This window comes from Mizuhopecten yessoensis, unplaced genomic scaffold (genome assembly GCF_002113885.1).
Source record: "Mizuhopecten yessoensis strain PY_sf001 unplaced genomic scaffold, ASM211388v2 scaffold716335, whole genome shotgun sequence".
Classification (NCBI taxonomy): Eukaryota; Metazoa; Mollusca; class Bivalvia; order Pectinida; family Pectinidae; genus Mizuhopecten; species Mizuhopecten yessoensis.
Genome location: NW_018480065.1, coordinates 364322 through 386213, shown reverse-complemented (window position 1 = coordinate 386213; position 21892 = coordinate 364322). Strand labels below are relative to the sequence as shown.

The following is a 21892-nucleotide window of genomic DNA, read 5'->3' as shown; positions in this document are numbered from 1 at the left end:
ACAAGTTGACGTATAACCTTCAGACTACCTTTCCGCTAATTTGTTAATTTAAAAAGCGTATTGGCATGATTTGCCTGTTGCGATACATCAACAACGGATATGACATACAGCGTGATATTACGACGCGACCTAAACGCGTTTTCAAGCACTTCCAAACGAAATCTCGTTGTTCTGTAAGCAAACCAGTGGTGTATGGTTTTCCTTATTTGGTGTAGAGCAAATGTCCTTTCAAATTCAAGGGTTGACATCTTTTACCTTGCTTCTACGATCTACGAGAAAAGTAATTATAAAAACAACAACTATACATGTACCGATTTGGAAATCGAATGAGTCACACAAACAAATGTTTACACTGTATACTGTAAAATGTGAAAATGATACATTGTATGATAAAATATAGCATCATAAGTGGGAATTTTTGGGGAGTGGTGAATTGACTTCACCTATGTCGAATACTGTCCGGATTTTCTTTAGCTGGTGGTATTTATAGGAATGTTTTGCTCTAGAGAAACAATTATTATGATCTACAAAATCTGTGCAGGTCCTACATATAAATTATGTTTCGGATATAGCGAGTTTTCAGTATTATTATTGAATTTCATATTAATCCAATTTTGTGATCCAAACACAATGTATTACAACATCTCGTGCAGTAGTAAGATGTTCTGCGCGTGCTTGACAAATTACATTTATGTATATGTTGATAAAGAATCCTACAAGTATCGTCATTATTATTGTGAATGTCGTTTTGTAATTTCTCTCGGGGATATTTAACCACCTGAATCAATTCGATCGGAGGTATAAGTTTATTGACCAATGTTGTAACATTAATGCACTGTATCACGTGGTCTCGAGGTGGCAATTTCCGCTTGCTGTGTTATCAAAATGGAAACAAAATATAGCAGTGTTGTTTTAATATTACAAATCCTCTTTTTATAGTCGCTCTGAGGATTTTACGAGATTCTTTTTCTTCAGATTAAAGCTTTCCGAATTAATACCGTTTCCAACTCCTTTTTTGCAAATTGTTTTGAAAAAATCTAATTAAACAATGACAAAAATGTAATAAATGATACATTGGTAAACGTGATACTAAGAGATCGTCGTGTTTGATTTGAGAATAACCATGTAACACGTACTTGACGTGATTGGCAATTAACACCGTTGTCCACAGGGACGTGTTGTGTTTCGTTCTTCATACGGCTGGATTTGTCGTTTCGACTGGATAGCATAATTCAATCAGAACAAATTGGCTTTTTTTCATTAATTGATTCGGCCCATGAACAGTAGGACGCATTACTACCCATTGCCTCAGAAAATAAACTTGACCCCAATAGCCCCATGGTATCCGACACCTACTACACTCATAACTCTTGGACGCAACTGTCTCGTGGGGTCCTCAGATACTAAACCTCTCGATACAATTTCATTGATACACACAGGCCTCCGGTACCACACACAAACCATTAAGTAAAGCATAAATCAAACCGTCCCGCAGACCAAATAACATTTTTTCGCCTGAGAGGAAATATGTGTGCTCAATATTTGTTCGTGATACTTCACTGAATATTATACTCCGAATTCGATGGCGTTAACGCTGTGAATTTATAAGAAAATGCTTAATGTATCTGGCGTCTGATCCCTGTAATTAATTCGACTGCTATGTTGTTTTGCTAACGTTGTGAATTTACACCACGTGCAAATAAATATACGGGATGTTGATTGGGCAACTCCGGTGTACAGACTGAAGATTGCCCTGTGTTTTAATGGTTCCCACCAGAAGCGTTCTAATCAGACAAAAGTCAACACTGCCGTGACTGTTGTCATTTCTGTTTGTTCTGTTAGCCGTCTTTGGTAGTTTTAGGGCAATCTCCTTAAAAAGCTACGAGACATTTTGGCTAAAGGGATCTTTTTAAAATTAACATGGTTCATCCCTTGGCCATAGAAATCAAATAATGTGTAAATGAATTATGAACCCAGAACCGTTTTGGCTGATGGGCTGGGTCTACCTCGGGAAATCAAAAATAATAATTAAAAGAAAACGTCTCCTTCTGGGAAAGTGAAGAGATTTTAACACAATTTTTGAATGATCTTTCACATGGCTTAATCTTCCCTTTTACTTTTACATGTTACTTTTGATATGTTTCAGAATGTTTCGGTCTAATTGTGAGATCCAAGTACTGTTCCAGAAGCTCAACCATCTGCAGACAGAAGAAGAAATGAGAGTGGACGAAATTCTGGAGAAGCACGCGACTACTGTCATGGCGACGGTGGACGAAGCGATGAACAATATTGACAATGTGGACTTCGTGTTAGCGTTACTCAGACACCGTGGTTCTTACCACAAGAAAATCCCGGGATTTACGAAACAAATGTTCTGGGTAAGTGTAAAAACACAACGTGCAACAGGAATATCTCAGAGTTATGGCACTTCATACATGTTTGCTAGCTCGGTAAGTAAGACATGCAACATAGGAACATCGTGTCACAGTGTTTAAAGAGTACAATGTGTAAGGGAATAGTTCACGTTAGTTAGTGGTTGACGTGTTTTTACGTTTCACGCCAAATAAAACTGAAGTGCATCAGATTATCGGTGATTTAAATATTTGTGTCGCCTCCGGCGTGCGTATTCAGCGTGTAAACCTGTGATTTCAATATAGGTATAAATGCTAGGGTCAATGGTAGACCCCCTTAATCATCAACATGACCATTGTGTTCATGCAGCGCATATATACGCTTTGTGTTATCTTGATCCACTAACACACGCTGATGTATTTGGGGGGCTTACAGAGCACGGAATGTCAATTCGGTCGACGCAATCATGTTTAGCCAATTATTTCGCAACGTCCGCTGCTTTCAGTTGATCAATATAGTCAATATAAGTATACCAGAAGTCTAAACCACACCCACAAAAACCCAAACACCTTTCTGACTGGACCGATCGCTATGAGTATGAATTCAATCTCACTGGTCGGCTTGTCGGTAGATGCACAAAACAATGAGATGAACGTTGCTAACGTCTGTGTGCTCATTTTGCACAAGTGACAATATTTACCTTTCGGTCTTTTTTTATAGGGAAACATGTTTAAGAAAGAATGATAAATGCAGGTACTGAAATATCAGTTCATTCTGTGCAGCTATCTCCCTCGTCATTTCAAATTGGACCTGGTTATCTATTATCTATTTGATCCCGACCAGTTATCTTAATGTACAAATGGACCAGTTGTCGTGAATTACATCGCATGACAGTCGTATATTCGTACTTAAGATTGCTGTAGAATCTTCAATTTCTTTTCCACATTTTTTTAATTCCATTTTTGCAATAAACAGTCATCTAGTATTTCCGTTCCGATTTCGTTCCGAATGTCATTCATAACTACTGATGCGTCACGATAACTTTCCGGGACCACGCACAGGTGGAAGAAAATGATGTGATAAAATTCCTACACAAAAAGCTTATTAGTTCAGGAAAAAAAGATAGTATGTAAGAAATTCAATATTGTAGAGTTGATGGTATGTTTACCTATAGGTAATCTCCAATGATAATGTAAGACTCTTGATAGCTAAGATATTGAACAACGACAGATATAAAAAGTGGTCCTACATCTTGTTTCAAAACATCGTTAGATTGGAATTTCACAGGTTCTATTTAATGAAACACTGTGAACATTGCCAGTTCCAAAAACATGACGCCTTCCTGGGATGTTACTTTAGTATCGACCCAATAAACCATAAAACGGAGAGCCGTTCGTGATTGTTTATATGACGGTACCCCTGATAACCGTCCTGTAGACATGTAAGGTGTGTGTCACACAGAGCGGGCACCTGTCGAGTATCGATTCAGTATCAGTGGATTTAAGTAAAGGGCTATTTATTTGATAATCCGAACGGAAGCTTACACTTGACGACATTCGTGTCCAGATATTATGGGCCAACGATTAATTGAAATCCAAGCGTTCATATTGCGTTGTATTGATTGCATATTAGCAGGACTGACAAGTGGAATGAGATTTGTGGAATTAGTATTCAAATCACCACGCTACTCTATTATTATTTATTATGCTATATAGAAGAGGATGCTGTATATTTGCTTTGCATCAGATTTGCATTAAATGATATACGACGGATTATTTACTCTAAATTACGTTCTGTGTGAAAGCAAAGGTACGGTTGCTGCTTCTGCGTTTTTGTAGTGATAGTTGGTAATTGAAGCGCAATGTTAGATATACAATATTCAGAATTAAATCGCGTAGCAGATAACAACCCGGAGCTCTGAATATGAAACCGTCGCGGGCTTAATGAAAAAAAATGATGTTATGATGGTCAACAATTGATCATCTCTACTTGGTAGTGGTGACAAGTAGTCTGTTGGTGATATAATTGACCTTCCATTTGACGGCGTATACGACAGTATGAACGCAGTTTGCAACAAACATAGTCTATGGATGCGCTAATTCATACGCAATCAGAATTCACTAATCTAAAGAAGGGAGTGATATTAACATAGTTATATACACGGATATGTATTTTCATACACACAAATACACACATGTGTAATGCATATCAATATTATGGAAATTATAATTGAGATGACGTCTTTTCAACTGCTAAGGTCATATGACGACGTTACCCACTTGCAATAGGACCATTACATTGTTGTTAATTGTTCCTCGGAAAAATATCATCACAAAGGCTAGTCACGGTAGCACGACACGCCATCCGTTCACGTGATTCAGATCACGTGGTGGTTTGAGGAACCTTGAGAGACACACCACCGAAACGATAGGAGTTTATAATCCAAAGGAGGACATTAGTCGTCTCGTATACGTATTTACCTGGATACAGTAGGCCAATAATTGTCTAATATCCCACACCTGTAGAGTTGTACACATGCTGCACACTCGTGATCTGTCAGGACAGCTGTTGTGTAGCAAATCAAGATGGTAGAACTATCGATCAAAGGATCAATCGTGCACACCTACAGACGCACTTATAAGTCAGACTATCGCAGTCGGGCCCACACGGTGTGTCATTGTTAGAATTGGGTCAGACAAATAGTGCTAATTAGGAGACTGGCTGAACGCATGAACGTGTCCTTGTACTTTGACGCCAGATCATGCGCAGAGTGGCTCTGCACAAGATGTAATAATGTCTAACACTTTTTTTTATTGCTTTCAGCAGAAGATATATTGCAGAAGCGCGCACAATGTAATGATAACATTCATTAATTTGAAAAAGACATCGATTTTTTGTGGTACAAAAAAAAAATTGAGATTGCGAAAAATACTGTTTACATGGGTGTTATAGTCGCATTTTCGTCAGGATAATACTATTCGCGCAAATTCGAATTCGCTGGAATAGAGGACGTTTGGTGAAATTTTGACGAAGTGAAACGTTTAATTGAAATCTCGCTGTTGTATTTTAAAACGACACAGGTACGGGGAAAATAGGTCTGCTGTAACACACTGCATGATCGTATCGAAGCGACTAATATGGGTCCCCCTGCAGGGTCGAGGGTGTTTTCCTGTCATCTATTTAGGGGACATTGAAGACATCAATAATACACCAGCTGTATCCAACTGCATGCTATCGTAAAGAGCTATTAATGGGGGTTCCCTGTAGACTTTGAGTTTTTCTTCCATGTCTTCTGCGATTTGGGATGGAAGAAACCAAATTTGATCTGCTTTACCAATTGCAACACTTTGGCTCCCTTTGTTTCCTAGCTTTCTTTTTTTCTATTTACTTTCTGTTCCAGGCGGTGTCTCTCTAGGTACCCGTCCTCATATGATTCGGCTGGGTTGTTTTGTTAATCCATCTTCTTGTTGTAATGTCACTTATCGACCTAGTACCTAAACTAAGAACTGATACGATTTATTAATTCAGCGTTTGTGAATAAGGATACTAGAAACGTAATGATTTACACCTGGTTGTGATAATAATAGGAGAAACCTCGCAGATCGGGCTCCATCTCATCTGGGCATTGTTATAAAGTCATGTTCGCATCTGTTTATGGAAAATGTTTATCATAATAGGAGGTTAATAGAACCAATGCTCGTATTGTTGTCGACTAACAACTTTTACAACTATATAGCTATGGTTCGCCAACGTTGGCAGCTCACGTGTCCATGTGTGACAATTACATTGTTTTATGTTGAACATAGAGTTATGAACCCTGTATGATAATATAGTATTATTTGTGGCTTCAGTTAATAATAATGAGTCTTGATATTCTGGCCACAAACAGCTGTTGTATGCAGCCACTTAAAGCCGATATTGTAAGAGAAATAGAACAAATACGATTCTATTTAATTCGGTTGAAACAAGCATCTGAACGATGGTATAATCACTCTAAATAACAATGTGGAGTTCGGGTACGTGATCTGAATGACTACCTAGAAGCACTCTGTCTATACCAGTCCTATTTCTGGTTGGGGTCTATTGACCGCTCCTCATCCTGTATATTGTCGTCAATCTTTTCACCGTGGATCAAACTAACTGCTCTCTCTGGTCAACGACAGAAGCCGGGCCCCATCGTGCTACAATTTTATCAAAATGAAATTAAGTGGAGATAACTGTTGGCACGAAAAAATTAGAATTTTCTTAGAGTTTTGCCTGCGTTGAAACAAATATCTTTAGTTCTTCCTGTTGCATCGAAAGTTGGTCTTAATCCTTGTTCTTCGGAGATAGCTCAGTTGTGTCTTTATTGAAGGGTTCATGTATAATTCGTCCATATTACCTACCATTTAAACTATATAATTGATAATTAAATTCGAATTAATTAATTTGCAATAGTTACACGTAATTCGATTAGTCGATGTTTTGAATTTGAGACAAAGTATAACTGCTTTGAAGGTACCAACGCTGTTTCTTTGTTGTTGGGTTTATTCTGCCAGCAACTGTCCGTGTCTCTTCCTTTCCTGTGACCTTATGCAAAAATCTTTATGATCATTACTGTGCTTTAAGATTGATTTAATTCGTTTATTACACTGTTTTGATTGGTCTTGATTTCAGGTTCATGACACCAGAGAATATTTCGAACGAAAAATATCAAATTGATATGTCCATTGTAATTGAACACTAAAACTCCAAATTAAAGCACCGAATATAATTTTTTTCAGTTTATAAATTCTCTTGAGCTGTTAAAAGTTCATATGCGTGAGATTAAAAGATTTATATAATTTAAATAAGTGGGAAAAGGAATAAAGCGAGGATCGGTGCTAAGCCGTTTTATATTATATAATAATAGTATAACCGGAAGAAAGGCTATATAAACTATATCTAGATATGTCGTTTTGTTGTTTAAAATATCAAAGAGAGTTTTTTATTACATGTACATGTAATCGTGATACAGTCGCAATTTATTTCTGATACACACAGAAACGTTTGCAGAATATTGTCGATGACAAATGCTAATCATAGAAATGCATGTTTCGCTCATGAACACGTGTCACCTGAGTGATAGATCCGTTTGGAATGTTGGCGGAAACAAAATAAATGGTAAATTTTCATGAATACCGAGTATACGTTTTGAATAGAATCGTGTTTTCTGTTTCTCTAATATACACAGCAGTTCTATTAAATTAGGTTAAGCCTTGTCTATTCATATATTTTGACAATACATTAAAATTAAAATTGTACATTACATTACATGAAATAGAAAAAAGTAAATAAAAACAAGTGTCATGACACCTATTTAAATGTTTAACCTGCTTTATAATCAATTATTTTAATACTGGCTACGGGAATGACGTAATATGAACAACAGAACAAATGCGGGAATATGGAAAAGGGTAAATAATTGGTATGCAGTGGAAACCAGGAATGAATAATATATAAATAAACACGTGATCATTTGGTATTAATATCATATTGCTATATTACAATAAAAGTGTAGAAAACGATATAATAACTGTATAATATTATAATGTTAAAATCGGTAAAATGTTCGGCAGTGCTGTGAATGGATACTCGACGACTGTGAGAAATGTATTAACAAATTAAATATCACAAATTACCGCAGAATTACTTTCAACAAATTGTGCATGTCACAAAGCACCGCCATGATTATTATTGTTTAATCAATACCGTAATTTTGATTGAATTGATAAAGACAAAAAAGTACCCCGATAAGCTTAGCGTTTTTCAAAACGTCAAAAACTACTGTAAAATCATAAATTTTCGTGGGACATTAAATTTCGTTTATTTCGTGGATAAAAAATTCCACGAAATTAAATCCCCACGTAAACATAAATTTAGTATGATATAAATAGGAGAAAATCAAACATCAGTGAAATATAATGTACTTGAAACAAGCTAGTATATGAAAACCACGAAATTTTAACCCCACGAAAATATATGATTCTACAGTATTCAAAATCCAAAAATATCAAAATATCAGTCCAATATGAAAATAGAAACTGCATTGGTCATATACAGGATATGGTATTATGGTTACGACGATTAGCGTGGTATTCACGTGTATGTCACTCAGTCGGCTCTATGCAGACACCGAAGAACCTTTTCTGCAAAATGTCAGGGGAATGTTTGCGTGTACACATGCAAGTGCATACACATTCAGTCCCTGTTGAAATCTGGAAACATCGAAAACTGTGCCCTTTTTCTATGTCTCTTTGGTGATATTTATGTTTTGTTGTTGAGTTGACAAATTAGTCGTACACACGGGAATAACTGTAGCGAGAATAGAGAGCGGCTTTCTAAAATCATTGTTATCAGGGTATGCCGTGGAGTAGCTGATCTTAGCGTTTCCCTTACTTTCAGTACTTGTCAGTTTGCAGGGACGTGAAAGGTCGGTGTCGTACTCCAGCACAATCAATGGAAGAGCGTATACATCCCTGATGTCTCTTTGTGAACACGTCAAAACCACACAACACGGTCATAAGGCAAAAGGTCACAACATTACAATAGTCAGGAATCGAGGTCAAAGGTTAAAGTCTCGCCGTGGGTTTTGCTAAGTGATGATATTGTTTAATTACAGAAGGCCATGCATTTTACATATATCGCGGTCTAAAACTGGTCTCGCAGGATGTGGCGCTAATGTGATGTCCTCATTGTCCACAACAATCCATGGATCTTGAATACACGGGCACATTCCTACATACAAGTACATCTTACAATATTTGATGTGTCGTCGATTTTGCTTGGTTATTTTCAACCGCCACTGTACGTAAGCTTACATCCTTGATCTTTTAATTGACTCAGACTATTACTGGACCCTAACCATGACAAAATTACCGGTCTCTGACCAGCTTTAAATAAAATAAACAACATGTTACTAGATTGTAACTAATCGTCAAAGCATATGCTTAACCGAATACATGAAATGTTGCAAAATTCAATGTTTTAAACCAACGAAAGACTTCCATTTTAACCCGGAACAGATTTTAATGAAAGCGAAAGGAACGGAATTGCGTTTCTAAGACCAGACGCTCTTATTGCTCAGACAAGTTTTGTATATTGCGATGCATAATACACATACACTGTCAATTAGGTGACATTTAGAAAAAAGGTCTATTTTCTCAAAGCGGATCGAAAAAAATAATTCGTTTCTCTTAAAAAATGTTAATGTTAATAATCACTGAAGCGCGAACAGACCTTCTGTCTTCTTTTCGCCATCTTATTTTTGAGATATCTGCAGACGACAATAGTGTCATATTGAGTGGCATTGGCGGGATTACATTTATTTTGATTGTTAACATGTTTGCGATGCCAAATTGATACGCCTTTATTATAACAGACAACATACCATTAATGCGCCCAGTAACTTAAGTTTGTCTTACAATGTTCCAAGTTTACCCCTCCGTAACTACATATAGGTTTACGTCACCTTATCAGCCAGACAAAAATACTTTTTTGTTCGTTACATTTGATACGATAGGACATATTTAATCCACATGTGTCTGTGTATTATGGTGAACTATGTGAATTGGAATTCGACGTGTTAAGGAAGAATTATCATTGAAGGTCGATCTCATCTTCGTTATATATTTCACCATTAAAACTATAAATTAGTTTGTTACTTCTAAAATACATTAGTTTGTTATTTCTAAAATAACATTCTTTTCGAGGTTTGGCACGGTGTCAAGTTGAAGAATGTGAAAGAATTCCTTTTTTCTAGAATATTTGAATTATTGTTAAGTACAATTTAGTATACATTGTCTCCTTCATGGGAAATCTTCCAATGATTATGACTGAAATCCTCTTCCTCGTGTCTGCAATTTACATGTGTTAAATTACGTCATAAAAATGTGTTCGTTCCGTTCTGTGACCCATTACATGTAGCAATCGCATGCGGGAAACGGCATCAGGTTGGGCTCCTAATAAAATTCCATGGAATGGGGGAAATGTTTATTCTAAGTTTATACATGTGTATGTGATCAAACATGCTCATTCTGTCGGTTAAAGCTGCCAATAATCGAATTAAGATATAAATATGTGAAGCTAGATTTGTCAATAAATATCATTACCGTAGCTGCTATAGACTCGGTCAAGGAAAGAAGTTGTTGGTAGAAAATAGTGAAACATTTCTGAATGAAGATGCTTTGGGGGTCCAAATTCATTACGTGACGCTATCTTTTTAAACAAGGACGATAAACAACAGGGGTGAACCTAAAGCATTGGTGACTTGTATGGAACATGTTGAGGAATGTGAAATAGTTTAATAGCTGTTTAAGATATGTCAAAAAGCGTGCTCGAACTTCATTTCTAAAGTCACATTTGGACCTTACCAAATTAAAGTGTGGGCAAGTCTGATCAAATATGTTTGGGCGAATGAGTTAAGGTTTAACAGACCTTACGATGTGTATATATAACATTAGATTGGGTATCCTTTTGTAGCATTCAACTTAGTCACAAAAGAGATTGACATGTGATAATGTTAGTGAACGATTTTTATGAAGACATCATACGAAAAGCCTTATTTTACAGACTAAATAAACGGGTTAAGTACCGATCGAATTAAATCACAAGAACATTATATCGAAATTACATATCTGAATTCAAATGTGTACTTTGGAAACTGTAAACTAGAGATTTCCGGGGGTTTAAATTTAGGGTTATATTTTGTATGTTTCCTGTTGAATCTTCACCGGTATTTGTTTAAGGATGAAGCACTTCCATTAATGAGTTTAATCCAGCAAAGCAGCATACGGATTCAGTCAAATATGTGAATAGTTCAATGTGTTACTAACTTTGTAGTGAAGTGATTGATACTGTTCTCGCCCTTTAGTCGATAACGTTGGGTTTTTTGGTAGATTTAGTTCTGCTGCCGCATGTCTGTCATTGATGTGTTAAATGTTCGTGGTAAATGTAGCAGCACACGACCGCCTAGTGTATTGATCTAGAGGTCGACTTCTTTCTGACACGTACTTGATCACGGTACCTCGCCCCTGATAACCCTACCATGCAAGGTAAGTATGCACTCATCACGTACCCTAAGCATTCCCTCCCCTTTGTAGTTCTTTGCCGTTACTATTTTCATTCTTCTTTTTTAAGCGATAAATGGATACAGCGCACGCATGATTTCGATATTTGAAAGTTAATTAAGGTTTCTGGAAAATTGAATTCTGTAACAGTAATATATAAAAAAAAAATGCCCAGGCAAGAAATTTGAAGTTGAGTATTGTGGAACGCCATAATGACATTCATTGTCGATGGTCACCCGGCACTATTCGGACCGCCTCTGTCACGTCTCGTGCATTGCAATGATTTAGTGAACTGTTAATGCATTGTTGTATTTATAAATGGCGGTGTAATAATGGATCATGAATGTTGTTTATGAACAATTCGTCACACCTTGGCGATGTAACGATAATTTTCAATGGTTAATAACCATTACGGCATTAGTCTTGGACAATAATACAAATGCGTGCATATATTATTTTTCAACATTCATGCACGTGCAACGTGCTTTTCAAATTCCACCCATGTATTGCAAATGTAACAAGAGAGCAGCTGTGGACGTATTTCCAGACTTTTTCACATACATCCACATTGAAAACAACACAAACTCTGACTCATCTTCCAGAAATTATGACATTAGCTGTGGCATCGACTTGTAGATGAAATGGAAACGAGGCATCACGTGACAAATTGTACATGCATAATAGAACAACATTATACAAATAATGAGATTATCTAGGCTTCGTTGTTCAAAAGTACTGAAGTAGACACGAAAGAACTTTCAATTAATTGAATCGTAGTAGAATAGATATTATCAACACTTTAAATTAATTGAATCGTAGTAGAATAGATAAAATCATCACATGTTTGTTTTCTTTGGCTAGGTCATTAACACGGAATTCAAAAATGTTTACTCAGGTCATCGTTATTTTCTTAACTTTTCTCTCCCCGTAGAACGCACACTTGTTGATAATCTAAATTGACCAATAGTAGAACGTTTTATATAACATCACCCCCAGTTTTAATCTATCAAACCAAGCAAAACCTATTTTGTAATCTTGGATGTTTCAATGAATGTTATCTACTAATTGTGATAAATATAACTGTATACTATTATGTACTTACAAAATACATAGTCGGACTTGTGTTACCCGTGCGCAACTATCTTCTCATAAACTTTATAAAAAAACTAGAAGAAATATTGCAGGTAATGGTTACACACAAGTGTGACAAAATCGAGATTGAATTTGAATTGCATTTTATTTCATTGTCTTAAATACTACGAAAAAATTATAGAATAAAAGTTATACAAAAATGATAAGAAACCCTTAATGTTCAACGGGTTAAATCTGTTAACGTTACTGAATCTTATAGAATTCAGTTTGTCAGGTAAATTCTTTAGGACAGCTAGTAACTTAGAACCAATATGACTGACCTCCCATCGCGCATGCCTGCTCCATAACTAAATTGTATACATGTACCTGTGTAAGTAAAAATGTCTCATTTCCTTATTGATTCGTATATGTATAATACCGATGACCTTTACACGAACTATGTATCGAATTCCCTATACCATGACTTTCAATCTCATCATGGAAAAAGAATTGATCATACCCAGTTTCAGCTGTGCAATTTGGTAAATTAGACGTTAAAATGTCTGCATGCAGGTACCCGCGTGCTTTTTATCTTAGCTTCACTTCCTGGAAGTCTGGTACAGTGTGAGGGCATACCATGTACTGGGTTAAAATACATTCCATATATAGAATATTGGTGTGAGCGTTCACATGTAACACCAGAAAGTAATAAAGGCATGGGACCATTCTATTCTGAAACCAGAAACATATAAATCTGTGGCGATATCCATTTATAAGTGGAAACACTAAATCCAGATGTATGCTATAAATCTCCATCACGATCATCCGATCACGACTGAAGCTGTTATTTTGGATAAATATACATCAAGAACAACAAAGAATAGAATATGTCCAGTAATGTCATTTTATTAAATGACGAATAACATGGCAGACATGGATAACAACAATGTCAACCATGTTGCATAAACATATTTACAAACATAAACAATATCTTAAATATATATCAAAAAGGTGGAGCACGAGAATACACCACAGGACTGGAATGATGTTAACTAACATCACTCCAGTCCAGCGCCACCCCCCGAAGTATCCATTTATAAGTGTAAACACTAAATCAAGATATCGGACAAACATTGTGTATAGCAACGTCCAGTTATGACGTCCAGACCTGGAACGACGCCAAACAGAGTGATGAGATCATGTTAGCTTTGGGTAGTGGTCAACCGCACGCCATGATTCATTATTGTCTGCGTAAAAAAAGCATTGGATCTCTGTCAAAACAACCTACTCAGCGCTATTTCGGTAGAATGTTTACGCGTATGTAGACAATGTGAAGTTGTTGTATTGTCTGTTACAGTTTAGTTTCAATAGCATACTGTTCGGATGTACAATACTGTAATTGATATCACGTTTCGATTTACATCTGGTAATAGTTTATCTCTACTTAACGCAGAACTGTTGAAAAAGTAAGGTTTATCGGGACTAGAAGAGAAAGCCATGAGCTGTACGTGTGTATGCCAGTCTATCATCCATACCGTCGAAACCTGCCCCGGTATGGAACTACGATAGAGACACCATTGGAGCGAGATGTTCCGTTCATATATTGTGGCAGTCATATTGATTGACGGAAACACAGTTTTGAAAACGACCTCTGTAACACACATTTATATATTAATATGTTATGTTCAGTTACTAGAACCTTGATGGAATAATGATCGAACGCACTTTACGCAGGTCCGGGTTACACCAACAGTTATATTGGGGCCGTGACGCAGACATATATTTCAGAAAGTCACACTTTGACGCCAATGGCGTATCAGTTATCCCGTGCGTTGGCGTAGGGTACATCGCGATTAATTATTAGTGCAATTTATATGAATATTCATGAGTTGCTTATGCACGTGTACTTTTTCTTAGATAGAAATTATATTTAATAGTTGCTGAAGAAACATTGGCTTTGGCCTCATGAACGTGGTAACTTGGACATGACCCATTGTCATTTGAACCATAAAATACAATAACTGATTTATGTATATACAATTTACAGTAATTAAATATTTCAATATATGAGAAATTTTCTTTATTAGTAAATATACAAATATCCTTATAAGAAATAGTGCAAACGTTCTTGATTGTTACATACAGTATTATTTTGACGCTAATATATTGTAATTTGATCTTGTTATCACCAAACAGATTTATAAATTTATTCCCTTACATTATAAAGTATATATAAAGAGGTTCCCCAACGAGTGATGGTTGGGTATCATGTTTATCTAACTCCAGTTAGTAAACTTCCAAGTTGTATAAAGACAGGATGTTTACCGAGTGTTTTTTACGATTAAATAAACTAACGAGAGTTAGATAAACATGATAACCTACTATCACGAGTTTGGGGTCCTTTTTCTCCCATAACGTTCATATGTATATTTCGAAGGCCATTTGTTTCCCTTGAAAATACACTATGTCGGCTTCCGATGGGGGGGGGGGGAATCTTGACGTCACAATAGAAGATGACGTCGCAAAGCATTGCAACGTTACGTCATAAGTAAAAAAAAAACCTGACCAATGAAATCACGTCCATAGTGTTATCCATTAGTGGGTACCTAAATCTGTTGACCAACTCCTCATATGTTTATTCGACGAATCGGGAATGAGGAAACCTAGAGTGGTTGTGAGAGAAATTTCCTTCTATAATGGTATTTTGTTGTAGATATATAACATCTATTCCAATGTGATGACGTAACTATCAGTGATATATAGCTACACCTCAAATCCAACATATTATCGACATATTCAATCCGTGCAAATACGTCTTCAATGCATTACGGCCTTTGTGAAACTGTTACATGTATTTAAACCTGAACCGCATACAATCATTTCCAATGTGTTAAACTTGATTTGATGGTCGAAAATTACTGCGTAGTTAGTTCCAATGTCATACAAAAAGTGCAAATCAGTATGCGTACCGTTAGACATGCTGGTTGAATCACATTTTTATCACGTTTTCAAAACTGATTAACTTGTGCTTTCCTTGGAACGATGTTCCACTTGCATTTTTCATTGTCTTTTTTTCAAGATTTATTTGGAAGCTTTTAGCGTAAAATGTTATCGATTTCTTACAGTTTCGTTACAGAGTCAGACTAGTGATAAATGTATCCCCAGAGTCCTATTTTGTAGGATCCGAGCGGTGAATATTACGTGGTTGACTGATGGTATTGACATTTTCATCCTGTATTCGGAGGAAGTGTTTTGTAGTACAGGAGGAACAGCTTCCGCATTTACCCTAGAAGCTTGTCACATATTTCTTTGCATGCTAACACATATACATATGTATCTGTGTTATGTTTTTGTCTTGAATCATCAACACGTTTAAGAAATTGGCAACATAGCAGTGTCGCGCGTTAATGGATCGTTCTGATTGGTTACCTAGGTGTTGTTGTTTAACGTCGGAGCTCGCGCAATTTTATGTTAACCAACGAAATCATTTATTATTATATATCATACAGGCTGTTTGTTTGATGCGCTGTTAATAAGTCGTCGAGACGTGTATGAGAGCAAAATGTATATAAACCTGGGTGAATATGAGACTGCATCACACTTATTAAACACTACGTATTCAGGTCGAAGCAGTCACGTTTTGGCGCCAGGGACTTTTGCGCTTTGATACAATGAATTATAATTTGACACATACAATTGAGGAGAGTAGGATCGCTATGAGATCACTATAGAGACATGCGTTTGAGCAATTTGAAGATTTTCTAGATTTGCACATTGTACTGAATAATTATCATAAGTAATATTAGGCCATGATAATGTTAACAAGAAAAATTTTTACCTTCTTGTTGTTTTTCTATGTACAATACATGTATATATTTCCATGTATTTTAACCTCAAACTAACTACATTGTAACTATAATTGTGCAGATGAAGAGTTTTTCATTTGACGCTGTGTGTGATCAATTTAGATTAATTAAGCTGCTATTTATAATTACAGGCGATCGAGCTCCCTTTCCTGGAGGCTGTGAAAATCACACTAGGAGACCGCTACAGTGATAATATGGACATAATCTACAAAAAAACAATCAAGTTTGTTCTAGAAACGATGGTAGAGGGATACGACACGTCCAATACTGTGTCCTGAGGTCACGTGATGATGACCATGTCTGCTACGGACATACATCGTGCCAACATGGTAATAGACAAGGATGAAACAGTGGATCTAGCACGATTTCTCCGGAAATTTCCCGGAAATTTGGCCTGCTGGCACGTGTAGATTGTGGCTATCAGGCTCGTGCTGGCTTTGTGGATCGGGATGTACGACGCAGACTAAAGCGATACGGTTACAAACAGCCCGCTAGGTGGCAGCAGGATACATCTAAATATGGCATGTCCCAACATTGTACAAGATATGGGGATACATGTCAGTTTTAGAGTGACCGACCGAAAATGGATCCTCGAATTGTTATAAATTTGTTAAAGGCATCCTCAGAAAGTAAAACGTCCATGGATGTTTGGAAAATGGCGTCAATGTGCAAACGACGGAATGATTGTGTGATGAGTTGTGGATATGGGGGTATATATGTATGTTTGAAGGAGTTTAAAGAGGCCTATGTGTTATATGTGGTAGAATTGTAGATTAAATACGTTATGTGTTACGTCATGTGTGACATCATACAATGTTGGAGTACTTACGTCGCGAATGACTTCCATCAGTATCCTCCCTGCTTATAATTATTTAGGTAAATCCTGCATAAATTATATGCAACCCATCCACGTCATCGTACTGCCCTTGTAGCCTCCCTTTACACACAGGAACCTCTGCATTCCCTTGTATCCATCTTCTATAAGGCTTAATGGTACAAATAAATGTTCAAATAGACATTTCACGTTATCTGTGGGGTCTCAACACCATAACGTGCATGTCAACGTGATTGACGTTTCAATATGTAATGAAATGAAACGCTGCGTTTTGGCGGCCTCTTCGTCGACATGAGCTTTCGGGATTTGCCAACAAACGTCACAGTCTCTAAGATAGATTGAAAATGTCTGTTGAATTTGTCCACGCAATATGAACTTATGGTTTATTTTGTATTTTAACAGATACGTAGGATCAGTTAAATCCCATAGCGTAATGTTTCCGTTTTGAATATCAAAGATATAAATTCAACCATGCCAACTAGTGTTGATACCAGTAATTACTGATCAGGTCCGTTATAGCGTTCCATTTTTTACATCTATCATAGCAATAAAATCGGAATTGTATAACGACACTTCCACGTTAGAATGACATTACTGTTGTGTGACCGCACAACGCACCGAAAATAGCGTGCGCACACCGTGCACACATCGTTCACACACCGTGCACACACCGTGCACACACCGTGCGCCCTCTGCACATCGTGTAACGTTGTGCGATCCCACAACTGTACCTTTTATGCAACTAAAATACACAAAGCAATGGAAGATATTACGATATGACTGCCATTAGATCTTCATCAAGATAACATTAAATACTCTTGAACAGTGCAGACAAATACCTGTGCTATATATTACATCATGTTTGTCCCTTATTTAGGTTATACCTTAATGTAATATGAGTGTTGGTCTGACATTATTGGTATGGTCTATATGGCTGTTAGATATATGCGTTTATATAACGTTTCTAAAATCATATTGTTTAAAGATCAATCAAGAAGGTCAGCTAAAATGAACGTCTAGACTAATACATCAGACTGACGTATTTGTCTAAATAAGACATAATTCTCTAGCTTTTTATCTTTACCTTTCCAAGTGACTCCATAAATCAACCAATGCGCATGCGCACATCCTACATTTTTATTCACCCTGCTCATAAATGCGTTTGCTACATTGATACATCATTATGTTCCCAATGCGCATGCGTTACTGCACTATTTTGGTCAATATCGCCCCTAGGCTACCATTGCATCCTCCTTCAAACTATTCGGAACACACGAGTGGTACATGTATGTCTGGAGTGGATTCGAATGGAGTTGACTGTAGAAAGGAAGCAATGCGAGATGATTGTGTTTTACCGTCGATGGTTATTGAATAATTTGTATATTTAAGTTTATCTAAACATTATTATGATAATATATATTATAGTTTATTTACAGAGAAAGTATTTTGTGTAGAAATAGTATGTTGTGTGATATAGCGTGGGTCGCTGCTGGGCTGTATTCCTTAGGATTCTTGTGATTGCCTTCATGTGTCGACCCTCGGGACCAGTAAGTGTACTGTTATTTATGGTTCCCAGCTGGCTACATATTGTACTCATGTGTATGCATAATATTGGGAACATTTAACCACAAAGAAATAAAAAGCTAGCGTAGCTCTCCAACGTGTTAATTTGTCTTAAAGCTAGCTTACATAGAGTGGTGTTATATATAAAAAAAAAAAAAAAAGCAAAAGCAAATGTAGCATTATTCAAGACTATAAAAATTGAAATAACATTAGCTTAAGCAATTATTTGAAAGCAATAAACGAAAAATCACGTTTGTATAGGAAGCCTAGTTTCAAGTTGAATTTCTATTTACATGTCAAGCATGTATAAATCAATACGATCGTACATATAATATATATTTTAAAACATAGAATGTATTTATGCCGAGTCAACATTGGCTTATTGGACATAAGTAATCATGTTCTTTTAAAACATGTTCTGGTTAATGAATTTCACAGACAAAGGCAACGCATCAATATACGTAGCGCTCACAACTATACATAACCAACAGACAGATAACCCACCCCCAGTCAGAGATTACCGACAGACTTTGATAACCAAAAAAGAGGTAACTTATAGACATAGTTTACCCACGGATATAGGTATCCCACAGTCAGAGAGTACATGTATCCACAGGCATAGGTAACCGGCAGACAAAGGTCACCCAATGACATAGGTAATTGATCTCAAGCGCTGTAGTTTTGACTGCATTCTAAATAAATGTACATGTATATGTCATTATCATCCGATGTGCCCAAAGCACATGTACATGCATTGTTGAAATATCTGAATATTGCAAATTTTCATCGAAAAACCCAACAAACAATAATCATAACTTCATATTAAAGTAAATTCTTAATCGGAACAATTTTGTAATTAAAAAAAAAATAAAAAACAGTTTACGAGTTCCAAGATCTAATAAATAATATAGTAGCAAATATATCCTATGTCTATATATAAAACGGCACAATGGCGTCACATATCGCATCACATGAAGCCAAACTGTTGAAGCGGAAGTAAAAAGAAAACCATTTCGTAGACACTTGTCGCTTCATGTTTTGCTGGTACATATATGAGAGTTTGCAACAGACTTCAGCTTAAATATTATTGTTGTCAATCCATAGTGGCTGATGTGCATTATTTTTCATGATTATGTTTTATGCAAACGAACCTTGCGATGTACCCTCTAAGCTCAAAACTGCACAAATTCCTGTATCTCCAAAACCGTTCCATCTGAAGTTGACTACCTAGTTCTGCCCAGTCTTTAGTTTCTGTACATAATGTTTATCGAAAACTAAATGAGATTATTCTTACAGTTAAGTTGTCTTTTTGATTATGCTAAAGTATGCAATTTTCGTTTGCAATCGTTTCTGAACGATGGTTACTGCACATATTTGTAAACGGGGCTTTGAGACGAATACACTACATGTGATTTTTAATTTCTTTAAATGAATAAAAACAAAGCCATCAGATATGATAACGTTTCAATATCGTTCGAATTTGTGCGGGAAATACATTGTAGCTCGTGATGTCGGCTGTTCCTCTGTTGCTGTTCACTTTATTGATCTGCTCTTACCGATAAAAACGGCGAATTTGATATCGAAGGGAAAATGTCTTGAAAGGAATTATATCAGTGACCGGATTGATTAGGTTTCAGTGTATAACTAAAGTATGAGTACATGAATGAGTTGTCGTTCACCTGCTCTTGTCGGTCAGTACGCAAACGATTCAATACTATTCTATTTTTGAATTTCATGATCCTTAAGCTTACCACGAACTAAGTCACGTGGGATATAACGAATTTTGGTCACGTGGTGTAGATTTGCAGCGTGTGCATGTGGAGTGGGTCTTGTGTCTATTTACAGTTTAATGGTTGCCACGTTGTGTCAACTACGTAATAAACACATAAAAAGCCAGTTTACCTGTTCTGTTATGTCTACCTATATTTACCTCTTAAGCACGAGACGGTGGCAGATCGTCGCCCTTGAACATGGCGTACACGTCTGCGCTGGAGCAACTATAGTAATTTTCCTAACTTTGTTAGGAATCATCGTTTCAAGATAACTTAATAAATCTTGATCACAGAAAAATATAGTCAGTCATTTGAGCTTTAAGCTTAATATGTTACGAATTCAACAGTTTGGACATATGACCATCGATCAATACATTTTGCGTGCTGTAATGACATCCAGATCATTTCCCAAGAGAATCTTCAAAAGATTTCCTCAAAGGACGCTGTCTGTTCGATTTTTCCAGCGTCAATTTTCTACTAGCCTTAATTATTGTTTCACTGACAATCTAATTACCTTAATTATATACTGTCTGTAGCATGGCTGCCAATGTCCTCTTAAAGGTCACTGTACCCCAGAGTAACGCGTTTCCCCATATACAGTAGCCTCTCTTTAAGTTCCGTTTGTTACACAGCTGAGTCAGGACACCTTTCGGTGGTCAGGTAGCTCAATCCGTATAACAAGTCCACGGTTCGAAACCTGGCGTAGCTTCCCTGAATTTTTACACTCAAAACACTCTTTGATTCTTCATCTTAATTATTTCTCATAAGAGGCCGTCATGGTATGGTTTTTCTTTCAGAAATGGTTTTAAAAAAACAGTAGTCATTCGAGAAGAAAACAGTTTCCAACACTTCATTACAATTTTGTGCAGTAGCATGGGGATCCTAAGGAATATCAGCAGTTTATAGTAACAGGATACAGCAAAGATACACCTCCGGAACACCTGGTCTCATTCACTTTGTAAATGGTCTCCATGCAAAGCTTTTCCTTTGTCCATAGTTTTATCGATTTTGCGTTGGAATGATGGTGTTGTTGACTCTTTGGTATTTTCGTGTTGTTTAAAGAATACATAAAAAAAATAAACATATTTAAAAACACACAAAAAACAAAATAGTTATATTGAACAGCAAAAATTATTTGTTCAACAAACAAAATATTTATGTTCAATAAAAATAGATGTCATCTATAAATTTATATGTTAGCTAAAATGTATTCAATGAAAAATATACTTCATATAATGTATGTATAATGAAGTGATTATATAAATCTATATTCACGTGCAACAAAAAAAATATTGGCATTTCGTAAGCAGCTTGATTTAATGGCGTGTTTGATTGGAAGAATGGGAA

At 36.4% G+C, this 21892-nt stretch overlaps 1 protein-coding gene across 1 annotated transcript in view; it reads left to right on the top strand.

Annotated features, from left to right (window-relative positions):
- Positions 1–20670, top strand: part of LOC110443266 (globin-5-like) — a 93359-nt gene extending 72689 nt beyond the window's left edge. The window contains exons 4-5 of the mRNA XM_021487387.1: positions 2147–2378; positions 16507–20670. Of these exons, the coding sequence (XP_021343062.1) occupies positions 2147–2378; positions 16507–16653 (379 nt within the window). The 3' untranslated portion in view covers positions 16654–20670. The remainder of the gene's footprint in view (positions 1–2146; positions 2379–16506) is intronic.
- Positions 20671–21892: the final 1222 nt, after the last annotated feature.